Source organism: Chanodichthys erythropterus, chromosome 7 (assembly GCF_024489055.1).
Source record: "Chanodichthys erythropterus isolate Z2021 chromosome 7, ASM2448905v1, whole genome shotgun sequence".
In the NCBI taxonomy this organism is placed as follows: Eukaryota; Metazoa; Chordata; class Actinopteri; order Cypriniformes; family Xenocyprididae; genus Chanodichthys; species Chanodichthys erythropterus.
Genome location: NC_090227.1, coordinates 10,606,719 through 10,621,241, shown reverse-complemented (window position 1 = coordinate 10,621,241; position 14,523 = coordinate 10,606,719). Strand labels below are relative to the sequence as shown.

Below are 14,523 nucleotides of genomic sequence, written 5' to 3'. Positions count from 1 at the left end.
ATGTTTGCCATTTCAAAACACTGCCATTCAAAATGACACTACATGAGCTAATTGGCCAGTTACATGTGCCACCTGGCCAAACACCTCAGTGGTTAATTGTTAACACTTCAATCAGGATGTAAGCACTATGAAAAGACCACAGGTGAGAACCTTTTTTTTTTACAACAACAATGGAAGACATTGCAGAGAGAGGAAGAGGAAGAGGAAGAGGAAGAGGAAGAGGGAGGTTGAGAATAAGAGGGGGAGGAAGAGTGAGAGGTAGGGGTAGAGCAGGTAGAGGAGTTCATGGCCAAAGAAGACAAACACTTTCAAATGAAATCAGAGCAACCTTAGTAGATCATGTCATCAACCATGGGTTGACAATGCGTGAGGCTGGACAGAGAGTGCAGCCAAACTTGAGCCGTTTTACTGTCGCCTCTGTCATCCGGACCTTTAGACTGGAGAACAGGTATGTAACCAAAATTTCATGTAGTACACATGTAGTATACCCCATGTCATAGTGTATCAGTTGGGTGACACCTGTTTACTTAGTGTATGACATCAGCCATTCATGAACTGTACAAGTTTCCTGTACAATGTACTCTACTGTGGGGGAAAATATTTAGGCTGCATTGTCCAAGCCCTATATATATTTTTATTTTATTTTTTCTAAAGGACTGAGAGACGACACCATGGTGGAGGAAGGGGCCAAATGTTCACCGGGGTACAGGAAACTGCCATTGTAAACTTGGTTTTGGAAAATAATGAAATCCGATTACGAGAAATTCAAAGCCACATCATCCAAGACAACACCTTATTCAACAACATTCAACGAGTTAGTCTGTCCACATTGGCTCGCATTCTCAAGCGAAACCAAATCAGAATGAAATAACTTTATAAGGTGCCGTTTGAGAGAAACTCTCAAAGAAACAAAGAGTTCAGACGAGCATATGTGGATGTAAGTACTATATTGACTGCAGTACACTACACACAACATTGTTTCCCAGTGTACTGGATAACACCATATTGAGTGATTTTTGTTCTTTGTTTTCAGGGAGTACTGGAAATGGATGCTCATGCAATCCCACATGAGTTCATCTTTATAGATGAGGCTGGGTTCAACCTAGCAAAGACCAGAAGAAGAGGGAGAAACCTCATTGGCCACAGAGCCATTATAGATGTTCCTGGCCAACGTGGTGGGAACATCACAATGTGCGCTGCCATCTCCAATATGCATGGTGTCCTCCACCGTCATGCCAAACTTGGACCATACAACACAGCCCATATTCTCACATTTCTGGACAGACTTCACAAAATTCTCATACCACCAGAGCGTATGAATGATGCAGACCATCAAAGAAACCGGTACGTTGTAGTATGGGACAACGTGAGCTTTCATCGTGCAGCCCCAGTCCAAAACTGGTTTGCTGACCACCCAACATTTCTCGTGCAATACCTCCCACCATACTCACCATTTCTGAACCCCATAGAAGAATTCTTTTCGGCATGGCGGTGGAAGGTATACGACCGGCAGCCCTTTGTGCGCATGCCTCTTGTGCAGGCCATGGAAGAGGCATGTGATGAGATTGATGTGGGTGCAATTCAGGGATGGATAAGGCACTCAAGGCGCTTCTTCCCTCGATGTCTGGCAAGGGAAGATATTGCCTGTGATGTTGACGAGGCGTTGTGGCCAGACCCGGCTGTGCGGCAAGATGCTGCCTAATTATTTTTCTTGCCTTTTTTTTTTGTTTGTTTTTTTTACTGTAATATATTTTTTTTCAGAAATTTTCTTTTTCAGTTTACTTTTTTGTAAGAATATTTTTGTTCAGTCCCATGTAAATATATCTGCTGTGCTTATGTTGTACTGACTTGTTTACTGTAGTGAAGGAAAAAAAAATAAAAATGTTGCAACAGCATGTGTGTGTATCTGCAAATATTTCTGTGCATGTGAACAATCTGATACATATTTTAGTATTATGGCAAAGCATACTAAAGATGGGGGTGCTTTTCATTATGCCCAACAGTGTGTAGGTGGTTAGGCAAAAATCTGGTAATATGAATGAAGTGTGTGCCATTTCATGCAAAAGTTTGATTTTGATAATGCTCTGTGTAGTTTTGGTTGCAGTGCTTCATTTTGCAGGATATATGAGGTATTTTGCAGTTTGGGTGTGTGGTTTTGTGAATTGTGTTAAGTGTTTTGATAAAACCAGACTAGTTTGAAAAATTGTGTGTTAGCAATTGGAAAAAACTGTAAATAAAACATCAATATCAAATGGTGCTTATGTACAACTTTTGAACATGTAGCCTATAAAAACACTGACCCAAACTTGCTTATAATAAATGAACATGGCAATGCTGAGTCAGTGACACTTCAAGACAGCATCAAGGCCAAGTGATGCTCACTGCAGAGCCAAATGGAACAAATGGGTGGAGCCTGGCCTAGTCCGGCTTCACTTCTGTGGATCTAAGGGGTGGAGCTTAACTTAATTAGGTTTAGTGATAGGGTTATAGCTCCACTGATTAGGTCTAAAGAGGGGGAGCTGGACATCAAGCTCCACCCATTGGCTCTGTAGTGAGCAGCATCTTCTTCAGGGCCATTCAATCCAAGGACGATAACTAGAACGCTACCTAACTTATAATCAATCTAATTCTGTGAAAATTGTGCAGTACCCAATCTAACATCATCATGGATTTAGTTTTTTGAAATAATTATATATAGGTTTATAATTATATCTTTTGTTTTGTCATTTGAAAATGGTTGCATTATTAATTATTTATTGGGATTTTTTTAGCTTTGTTTTTATTTAAAAATATTTTTATGTTGTGGATTTCTTACACCTTGTTTTATATTCAGATTTGTTTGCAATTTGTTTCACAAAATAATTTTTGTTATCTTTTTGGAGACCTTTTTTCAACTTTATATAGTTCTTTATATAATACAGATAGTAAACAATCATAATTCAGTTGAAATCAGTTCAGTGTTGATTTATTTTGGTTCTTTGTAAAGTTTTTTGTAAGGGAAAGCATGTATGTATGTTGGGTGTATATACACTGTATAACAGAAACCAACATTTCTGCTTCTCTCTATTCACTTCTCTAAACTCGACACAACTGATGGCAAAACAGCCTCCACAAAACCAGGTCAAAAGGGAAGAGATGGCCTGTGAGACGTTTGTTCTCTGATGTTAACAGAAATATGAAAGTACTGTACATTATATAGTACACATACTGAAACATGAACTGAAGTATATTCAGTCAAAAGACTTCATGATTTCCTGTTTTGTTGAAGGTGATTAAATTGGCAGAAGACTGGCAGAAGGGAAAAAAAGCTGAATTCCTGAACTGCAAAAAGTTTGAGATGTGGACTAGAAAAATGAACAGAATAAGTTCACTTGTATTATAGTTGCAACTAATGGTGTCAGTTCACCAAAAGCCAAGGTATGGCAAACTCTGATGGCGTCATCAAATCGTACTCGGTTACTAACGTAACCTCGGTTCCCTGAGATACGGAACGAGTACTGCGTATGGGGAATGGTCTCCCTTTTTCCCCGCTGCTGAAGCCTTTTTCAATAACGCAGTGTAACTGCATCGTCATTGGTTCACTCATAGACAAGTTGTTGAACCAATGACGACGCGCCATAGCTGCGCGGCCTATGGCGACAAAGCGCACAAATATTCCCGCCGAAATGGGCGGGGTTAGGGCTATATAAGCAGGCGTTTCGCCATAGGATTTCAGTGTAATCGACTGAAACGATGACCCTGAAGCCGCAGCCTCGTGGCACGGCAAGTGACGCAGTACTCGTTCCGTATCTCAGGGAACCGAGGTTACGTTAGTAACCGAGTACGTTCCCTTTCGATACTTCACTCGTACTGCGTATGGGGAACGAATTGAACCACACCGTGCCATGGCTGGGAACGATACAGCCTGAATTTGGACACATGGAAGGGGGTCCAAGAAAACAAGCGAGAAGGCAAAGCCTTAATCGAACCCTCTGGTTACACTTAAGGAAATAATTCCTGGAGTTGTGTGAGGCGGAACTCACTAGAGGCCGCTAAATCACACTGAAAGAACCCGCGCTTGCAAGGTCGGGACATCGAGATGATAGATTCTTACAAAAGTGGACGGCGAAGACCAGCCGGCCGCCTCACAGATGTCTTGAATGGAAACTCCGTTGGACCAAGCCCACGAGGAAGCCATTCCTCAAGTGGAGTGGGCCCTGACTCCTATGGGGCTGTCTGCACCCAGTGAGGAGTAGCACAGGTTAATAGCGTCCGCCATCCAACGGGAGAGGCGCTGTTTTGAGACCGGAGACCCCTTGGTTCGGCCACCAAAACAAACAAAGAGCTGATCCGACTGCCTGAAAGGCTGCGATCGCTGCACATAGGTCCTCAATGCCCTAACTGGGCAGAGTAGCTCCAGCTCTCGTTCGTCCGCCGAGGGAGGAAGAGCAGAAAGCGAGATGACCTGAGCTCTAAACGGGGTTGAGAGCACCTTAGGAACGTAGCCATGCCTAGGTTTGAGAACAACCTTTGAGTCTCCTGGCCCAAATTCAAGGTATGCAGGGCTCACAGAGAGGGCCTGCAAATCGCCAACGCGCTTAACTGATGCTAGTGCAAACAGCAGAGCGGTCTTCAGCGTTAAGGGTCTGAGATCGGCTGAACCCATTGGCTCAAAGGGGGGTCCCTTTAAGGCTCTGAGGACCAGTGAGAGGTCCCAAGTGGGAACGGTGAGGGGGCGAGAAGGATTCAATCGCCTAGCGCCCCTCAGGAAACGGATCACAAGGCCGTTACGTCCCACTGATTGGCCAGCAATGGGAGCATGGAAAGCCGCAATGGCTGCTACGTAAACCTTAAGAGTAGAAGGGGTGCGCCCCATTTCCAAGCGTTCTTGGAGGAAGGACAGTATGAAGGATACGTCACTCTCCATGGGGTCTATGTTGCGTGAGGAACACCAATCAACAAAGACCGCCCATTTCTGGTCGTAGAGGCGTCTCGTGGACGGAGCTCTAGCCTGAGAAATGGTATTTAGAACGTCCCCGGGGAGGCTGGACGACTCCCATCGAGGGACCAGAGGTGCAGAGCCCAAAGCTCGGGCTGTGGGTGCCAGATCGTTCTGTTTGCCTGAGAGAGGAGGTCCCGTCTCAGGGGAATAGGCCACGGGGCTCTCAGGGAGAGCTTGAACAGCTCCGAGGACCTGGACCTGGTTCCTCCAGAGCGGGGCTACAAGAAGGACTCTGTGTTGGTCTTCCCTGATGCGCCTGATAACCTGAGGGATCAGAGCGATCGGAGGAAAGGCGTCTCTGCCCTCCCGAAGAACTCCCAAATCTCGAGGACTACTTGGGGGTGGAGCATCCACTCGTCGGAGGGGACGTTTCTCCGTGACAACATGTCTGCGCCCAGATTGTTCCTGCCAGGAACATGAGTTGCTCTGAGCGACTGAAGCCTCGGAAGAGCCCATTCCAGGAGTCGTTTCGCCAGAGCGCATAAGCGGCTGGACGAGAGACCGCCCTGGTGGTTTAAGTATGACACCACCGTCATACTGTCCGACCGGACTAGAACATGACGTCCTGTCAAGTGAGTCTGAAAAGACTGAAGGGCCTTCATCACTGCTAGCATCTCTAGGCAGTTGATGTGAAGATGGCTTTCCTCGCGACTCCACGAGCCGAAGGCCAGTCTGCCCTCGCACACAGCGCCCCAACCCGAGTTGGAAGCGTCTGTTGAGAGCACCGTCCTTCGTGAGACCGCCTGTAAGGGCACTCCGCGCTTGAACCACGTGGGGTCCATCCAAGGTTTCAGGGCTAGAAGACAGGCCTGATTGACCTTGAGACATAAGCGGCCGTGCCGCCAGGCGCTGGGAGGAACCCTGAACTTCAACCAGTACTGAAGAAGCCGCATCCGAAGAATGCCAAGCTGCAGCACCGGGGAGGCGGAAGCCATCAGCCCTAGTAGCCTCTGGAAAAACTTCAGAGGGAGACAGGCTTTGTTCTTGATTGAGGCCGCGAGCTGCTGAATCGCTAGAGCACGCTCCGGCGAGACTACTGCCGACATACGGACTGAGTCGAAAACTGCCCCCAGAAACGAAATTCGCTGGGTGGGGCACAGCGAGCTCTTGGCTAGGTTGACCCTGAGACCCAGACATTGTAAATGGCTGAGGAGCACGGATCTGTGGTGTTCCAGCTGGACTCACGAACGGGCTAGGATGAGCCAGTCGAGATAATTCAGGACCCGGATTCCCATCTGCCTCAGAGGGGAAAGCACCGCGTCCATGCACTTGGTGAAAGTGCGAGGAGCCAGAGACAGCCCGAAGGGCAGGACCGTATATTGGTACGCCACCCCCTCGTATGCGAATCTCAAGAATCGTCTGTGACGGGGGGCTATCTGGATGTGAAAGTATGCATCCTTCAGGTCCAGCGAGCAGAACCAGTCCTCGGGGCAAATGTGCGCGAGGATCTGATTCAGCGTCAGCATTTTGAACTTCCGTCTCATGAGGGAGTGATTCAAAAGTCTGAGATCTAGAATGGGTCTGAGACCACCATCCTTCTTGGGGACCAGAAAATAGCGGCTGTAAAAGCCTGACTTGCTCTCTGTCGGGGAAACTATTTCCACAGCTCCCTTCTTTAGCAATGTCATAACTTCGGCCCGGAGGACATGCACGTCGTCTGGATTGACCGAGGTTTGAAGCACCCCGCCGAAGCGAGGGGGCCGTCTTGCAAACTGGAGCGAGTAGCCCTGGGTTACGATCCCCATAACCCATTCCGACACATCGGGGATGGCCCTCCAGGCCTCGGCCCGAGTGGCAAGGGGTTGAATGATATCGGCTGACGGACCGCCGCTGAGGGGGTCGTACACCGAGAGGGGTGGAAGAGGAAATTTGCTCTTTTTGAGATGAGGTAAAATATTGTTCGCTGTGAAAACGGCGTTTGGGGTGGGCGCAACAGGTGTGGGCCCATCTATCACTTGGAGCATGTTTCCCACGCCCGGAATTAAACGAGGCGGAGGGGAAATTACTCGTGGGAGCTTTTGGGGCTGTCCGGTCGCAACGGGACGATCCCCCATCCTCTTCCTTCCTGACGAATCAGGACGACTTCAGAGGCACTGGGTTCAGCACAATCTTGGGCCGGGGTCCCTGGCGTCTCGGGAAGGGAGGGCGCTTCGCAGGGCGTGAGCGCTGACGATGCTCCTGGGGTGGCGCCGCCTGTGTTACGGGTGGGGCTGGCTTGTTCTGCTGAGCCGGCGCAGTCCTGGGGCGGCCGGACGCAGAAGCAGAGCTGGAGCACTTCGGCAAGAAATGTCTCATAGCCTGAGACGATTTCTGCGCAGCAGTGAAGCGCTCAGTGAAGCCGTCCACTGCAGGCCCGAAGAGACCAGAGGGAGAGACCGGGGCATCTAAGAAGGCCGTCTTGTCCAGGTCCTTGATCTCCGTTAAGTTGAGCCACAGGTGGCGCTCTAAAACTACCAGGCTGGCCATGGAATGCCCGATGGCCTGGGCTGTGGCCTTCGTAGCTCGCAGGGCAAGGTCGGTGGCGCTGCGAAGATCTTTGAAAGCTGGCGCGTCAATTCCAGACTCGTCCAGGGAGCGGAGGAGTTTGGCCTGGAAGACCTGAAATATGGCCATAGTATGAAGCGCGGAGGCAGCCTGGCCCGCCGAGGTGTAAGCCCGTCCAGCCAAAGTAGAGGTGGTCCGACAGGGCTTGGAAGGAAGGGCCCTCTTAGTCTTCCATCCCACAGCCGCGGGAGGGCAGAGGTGAGCAGCCACCGCTTCGTCTAGGGGTGGCAGGTGCTCATAACCCTTTACTTCGGCGCCGTCGACGGCGGTGAGGGCGGAGTGGTGCGTCGTGTGAAGGCGGGTGGAATACGGAACGCGCCACGACTTTGTGAGCTCCTCGTGGACCTTGGGAAAAAAGGGCGCTGAGCGCTGGCGAGGTGCTTGGCGGCGGCCTGGCAGGAACCATTCGTCCAGGCGGCTGCGAGACGGATCCTCTGGAGGGGCCCATTCGAGGTCCAGCTCTTCCACGGCTCTGGACAGGACGCGGAAAAGCTCGGCATCCATGCCCTGGCCATGCTCAACGGGTTCCAAGGGAGGCGGAGCAGTGTCTTCCGGCTCGCCAGCCCATGCTTCCGCTTCGGAAGCCGCAAGTGACATGGAGTCATCCTGCTCGTCGTCTGTTCCTCCAAATGAGACGAGGTCAGAGTTCTTCGGCAGAGGGACGCTGCTCAGGGCGGGAGAACAGGACGGGAGATGGTTCCCTCGAAGGAGAAAGCGAGGCACGCGGGGGCTGGGCCGGCGTGAGCTCGTCTGACTCCGGGCGCTGAGTCGCTCTACCCCGCTGTCTCTTCCTGGCCGGTTCGTGGGAGGAAGAAGACGGGAGGGCGCGAGCGGCGAGATCGCCTTCCGTGAAGAAGGCGACCCACGAGCGCAGGGAACTGAGACTTTTAGAGCGGCATCAAAGCCGCGGGTGAAGCTCTCAGGTGGCGCGCCGGATGGCGGCAGGGGACACACAAAAATCATGTTATATTCAATCCTTTACGCACATGAAAAATGTGAAGGCTGCCCCTGAGGGCCAATTTTTTTTTAAATTTCTCACAGGCCTTTAGGGCCGTGAGTCATCCAGGCCCAGCGAGTTTAGTTGTGATCAGCCTCCATTAACCTTGTCTGACAGCTGCTTGAACTTCATTGACTGACGGTGGCCGTGTTTTTTGAGATACACGAATGTCCTTATAGACAATCACGGCACCTTGGACAAAGACATATGCCAGTTTTCAAGTCAATTAGACTAATTGTTGCACAGATTAGTTTTTTTTTTTTTTTTTGCAGGGGGCCGCCAATATTATTAATATATTGTAGAACTATGAACTATACTAGCTTGTAGATTTTATACTATATATATATATATATATATATATATATATATATATATATAGTAGATAATATTGTTATTATATGTAAAAATGTGTAAGTCTTATTAAATACATAATCAAATAATGAGAAATAAATATTAAACTGTTACTTTTGCCCCTATTTTAAAGATCTAAGCTAGTTTAATGACAGGAAAAATGGCCTAAAAGGGTTGTCCCTATTCTCTAAATGAATGATGGATGTATTTTGGGTGTAACCAATCAGAGTCTCATCTCCCATTTACTTTAAAAGCCAGTTGCGCTTGTTCCATGGCGGATTCGCTATTTACATAGCTGAATTTGCAAGCAGAAAAACTGAACACTTCTCTACCAAGGAAACGGGACAAGCTGGATTCCACCAAATCATTTTTATCTTTATGCATACAATAATAATATTTTATATTGTAATTGTTTTATTTAAATAATTTTATTTACAAAAATTAGATCAATATATTGTTTTATGTGAATGAGTAGGCAGGATGATTTTCACATCATTTGAAGCAAAAATTCTAACCTTTGCCATTCAGTACCCAGAAGTCTTGTGGACACATATTTGTTTGTGGCCTTATTTTAGTGACTTATTTTTTATTTATTTATTTTGTTTGTTTGTTTGTTTCAAGTCCAAAATAAAATCAAAGCCACAATAAAAAACTAAACATGTGGGCCAGGTGAATTTGCAAATCAAACTCCAAATCGTTTAAGAATTTGTCACATTTTTTGACAGAAGAAACCATGAGCCTTGGTTACAAAGCTAATTGAAAAGCATCTCCAAGGTCTGAAGAGCCAGTTGCATTACTACTTTACATCTCCAGATGTTCAGGTTACTTGGATTGAAAATCTTTTGTTAACTTGTGTGAGGGTGCTGTCACAAGTTTAAGCAAAAAAGAACATGGCAACCTTTTTGACAGTTATTTGACAGTTCCTTGTGATAGTTTTTTTAAAATTGATATTTTCTCAAGACTATTAGGCAGATTTTTGGATTCATACTCTCCTCTAGTATTCTAATCTTTCTGACAAAACTTTTTGATGCCATTTCTGACAACATACTTATGCGAAGCTGGATTTTCTGCATTACTGGCAGTCAAGACAAAATACCGGAATAAGCTTCACATCAAGCCTGATCTATGCTTGCAACTTTCTTCTCTTCAGCCAGATATACAGCACTTAGTAAATGCTAAACAACATCAACCTTCGGCTTAGGTGAGTGACAAAAATTGTTGTTTTTGAAGTCTAATTGTCATGTGAACAAGTTGAGAAGGTTTTTTTTTTTCATTTAGCTAAGATTGTTTCATGGTTGTTGTTTTTAAACTATTCACATATCACAAATTAAACATGGTCAGGACTCGGTTTGTTCGCTGTCTTCTCAATTTAGAGTGATGCAGCATCTCGTTCCCTTCTCAGGGAACCATGGTTACAATAGTAATGAAACATTTCTCTTCTTAGGGAGCTCCACACTGTGTCAGATGCTGACACTACAATAGGGAACGTTATCCCCACTACGCTATACTAAGTACTGCCTGTCCTAGTGTGAATCTAGGACATAAGCATCTGAGACCACCAGTGTAGAGTCCAAGCATTTACCTTGCTGGGAGTAAAGTCTTAACATGAAGAGTATATCGACAGAGCCTTGCAGAGAATTGGTCCTGGAGGAACTCCAGCACTGAACCAAACAGACAGCTAATGGGGTCCAACTGGCAATTTCCACACCATGATGTGAAAGGCATACAGTTTCCTCGTGGAGGGAATTCTAGAGTTAAGGATGCAGGTCTTGGAACATAATCGGAACATAATTGTGATGTGAGTGCCTTCCAGCGGGGGAGTGGGGAGGGGTACCTAGTGCAAGTAACCCCTTATTCTACGATCTCGACACCTGAGATGGAGGTTGTGCTTTACTAGGCAGATAGCGTTCATTTAATTTGAATTCCCTGTCTCTCCTTACTTGATACTGAGCACCTTTGACAGCATCAGCACCAGGCCTTCACTCAGGGCAAAAGAAGCCACAGAGCATGCTTTAGTATCCTGAGAGTATGCGGCGGATCTAGCAGGTGAGGACTGGAAAAGGCCGGCCCCATCTCAAATCCCTCCAGTAAATCCATCTGTGATCCCCATGATTGGATTCGCTGCTCTGCTTCGACAGCAGTGTGACCCAAACCATGAGGAACGCATGCCTGAGCATCTCCTGAAAGAGCATTAGGCGGGAGCTGAACATCCTCAGTGGCAGATGTTCACAGTGAGCACAGTCAGCAACCTCAGCCCCCTCATTAGTAGACTGTGCATGCTATGCACGCTTCCAAACAACACATAAATTTTGTGTATCCCCACCCACGAAAGTGTGGGCAAGGAGGAACATCGAAAATGCTGTTTGCTTGCCATCGTAAACTAGTTAGTTTGAACTGCGGGACATACAAACAATAAATAGGACAGAAAATTCACATAGAGCACTTGCTGAAAGCACAGAAGCTGACATTGTTTGGTCAAGGTGTGATTTATTGCTTCCTGGTCATGACATCACACACTAGGGGATTACATCCCGCCATGCCATTGGACTGATTTCACACGTGCTTCAAGACACAATCAAGAGCCGATGCCATAGCGTTAATATCTGATGCAGAGTGGAGTTCCCACGAAAGGGAACTAAAAGTTTCACAATGTAGGAACTAACACTTGGTGAAAACAAACACTTTTATTTTAAAATTTAAAAAGACTTGAAATTACCACTATAACCAGTAGATGGCTGCAGAGGATCACTTATTGGCTCACTAGCCATTTCCACTCTCTAATATATATATTTTTTCACTTTTATTTTTTTACAACATTATTTGTAGAAAAACTACACAAACTAGTTGCGTACTCAATGTTTACTGTTAATGTTACACTAAGGTACAATTAAATGCATACTTTTTAGACCTGTCAAACTAAATTAAATATTTTTAATATGTGAAACTGAAAAAAAATTGCAAAATTAACACATTAAAATAATTTAAAGCAATTAACGCAGCATCCTTTTTTTCTGTCATCCATCGGTAAAGTATATAATCACGTTATCAATCATTCAAGTGCTATTAAACCTGGTCTAGTTAACCATACGTTGTGGGGATAAAAATGTCCCTACAAGGATAGCAATACCATACGTATGTGTGTAAGAATGACGAACATTTGTACTTCTGTCTTTACTTCTCTAAACTCCCTAACACCAAAAACAAAATGGCCTCCACAAACTCGGAACAAGGGGAAGAGATTGGCCCAAAGTTTGGTCTATTTTTTTTTTTTTTATTATTATTATTATTATTTTTTTTTTACAGAATAGTTTATGTTGTTGCTATAAACTTAAGTGTTACATAGTTATTTAGATTGTTATTTTGTGTGTTGCTGAGTAAGTCCATTAGTATGAGAATTTATCTTGTATTGTTTGAACAACAAACATACTGTACATAATAAAAAGTCTTCACTGTCTTAAGTTTTGTGTCACTCAAAAAGTAAAACAGCACTTTGGTCAATGCTTCCTTCCAACTCATTTTTTTATGCCTATAGGGAAAACTGAATGACTGAAGAACTGTTGTCTCACATGCTCATTGTTACTTCTGAATCATTTGTTGTGATCTTATTGGTTGTTCTGTTCTGTAGGTGTGTTAAAACAATTGCTTAAAAGCATGAATGCTGGTCTTGAACTTTGCAGAAGTGCTCTAAAGCTGTGAGCAGTCCTTCTCTCCTCCACTGCAATGAAGACTGTTGTGTTCACTTTGCTGGCTGTGGCTGTGGGTATGTAGAGCTCTCTTATTAGTCATTATTCATAGCATTTGTTAGCTTTTACCTATACTGACCTGTATTAAAGATAGTATAATTCATTTTTTGATGAAGTTTGCAGCACAGGTCATAAAATCATTGGAGGTTATGAATGTCCGCCTCACTCCCAGCCATGGCAGGTGTACCTTACGGATGGGCTTATCGATTGTGGAGGATCTTTGATCAATAAAAGATGGGTTGTTTCTGCTGCTCACTGCAACTTCTTGTGAGTAAATAACCTCCCTATTTAATTTTTTTCCCATGCTAAACCTACTTCCCCATCAAACATTCCTTTTTCACAATGGAGTACCATTTTAAGGAATCGATTAGCAAACGGTTGTTGCTGTTTCCTCTTTCTGAATGTGTATACTAAAATTCAATATTCTAATAGATTAAACATATTAGAGCTGACTAAAATGTTCCTTGTCAAATAGACGTTCACGTCTCATCGTCCACCTGGGAAAGCACAACGTGTATATTACTGAAGGCACAGAGCAGCAGATCAGGGTGGAGAAGATGATTCCTCACCTGAAATATAATGACCAGCCTCATAACAATGATATCATGCTGATTAAGCTGAGAAAGCCTGCCATCTTAAACAAGTATGTAAAGCCAATACCTCTGACAACCAACTGCTCTTCTGCAGGGGAGCAGTGCTTAGTTTCTGGATGGGGCAAAACTGAAGGTGAGATGAGTAATGAAAATCTTAAAATGTAATATAATATTGTCAGGCATAAAACATGCATTCAGTCATAAGATATGTTTGACAAGATGACAAATTTTAGCACAGTTAATATTCTTTTTCCAGTTGGCTCTGCTTCTGTCCTGCAGTGTTTGAATTTGCCTGTAGTCTCAAGGATGCTGTGTAAGCGTGCATATGGTACACTAATAACTGACAACATGTTCTGCGCTGGATTCATGGAGGGAGGCAAAGACTCGTGTAAGGTATGTCATTGACTTAGTCTTCCACTTTAAATGCATTTTAGATTTTTATTAAAACACAAATTTATTTTATCTTTTTTATTTTCCAATTTTCTTTTCAGGGGGATTCTGGTGGCCCTGTAGTGTGCAACGGTAACCTAAAAGGTGTTGTTTCCTTTGGCAAAGGCTGTGCTCAGCCAGGCTTTCCTGGTGTTTATGCTGAGGTGTGTCGCTACACTGACTGGATCAAAAACATCATAACTAATAACTAACTCTATGATCAGCCTGGTCGGTCCTTTACAAGTTAATTTTCCTAATTATCTGTAATTAAATTCAGTTTGAAACATGTATTGTATGTATACGTATTTTTATATGGACATTATGTTCTTAAGCATTTTTTTAAAGGGTTAGTTCACCCAAAAATGAAATTTCTGTCATTAATTACTCACCCTCCTCATGACGCTCCAAACCCGCAAGACCTTCATTCATCTTCGGAACACAAATTAAGATATTTTTGATTAAAAAATCCAAAGGTTTCTCAACCACACATCGGCAGCAACATCATTGCATCCTTTTGAGGTCCAGAAAGGTAGTAAAGATATTGTTAAAATAGTCCATGTGACTACAGTACACTTTATTCAACAATTTCTTCTCTTCTATGTCAGAGTCCTGTGCTGTTGATGTAGTGAACGCTGTGCAGCACTTCCGTGTTCTACGTCAGAACACAAACTCATTATTTGCCAGCTCATTAGGTCCCATAGGAGACTGACAGGGAAGAGAAAAAAATTGTCATTGTCAAAAAAGTTATTTTTGTTTTGTTTTGCACACAAAAAGTGTTCTCGTCTCTTCATAACATTAAGTTTGAACCACTGTAGTCACGTGGACTATTTTAACGATGTCTTTAATACCTTTCCGTACCTCAAAATGTGCAATGACGTTGCTGCC

At 44.8% G+C, this 14,523-nt stretch overlaps 1 protein-coding gene across 1 annotated transcript; it reads left to right on the top strand.

Annotated features, from left to right (window-relative positions):
• Nucleotides 1-12,577: 12,577 nt before the first annotated feature.
• Nucleotides 12,578-13,850, top strand: LOC137023130 (trypsin-2-like). The gene is made up of 5 exons (XM_067389816.1): nt 12,578-12,633; nt 12,733-12,883; nt 13,092-13,342; nt 13,466-13,602; nt 13,701-13,850. Exons 1-5 carry the CDS (start codon nt 12,594-12,596, stop codon nt 13,848-13,850), a joined length of 729 nt encoding a protein of 242 aa, XP_067245917.1. The 5' UTR covers nt 12,578-12,593.
• The last annotated feature ends 673 nt before the right edge of the window (nt 13,851-14,523 follow it).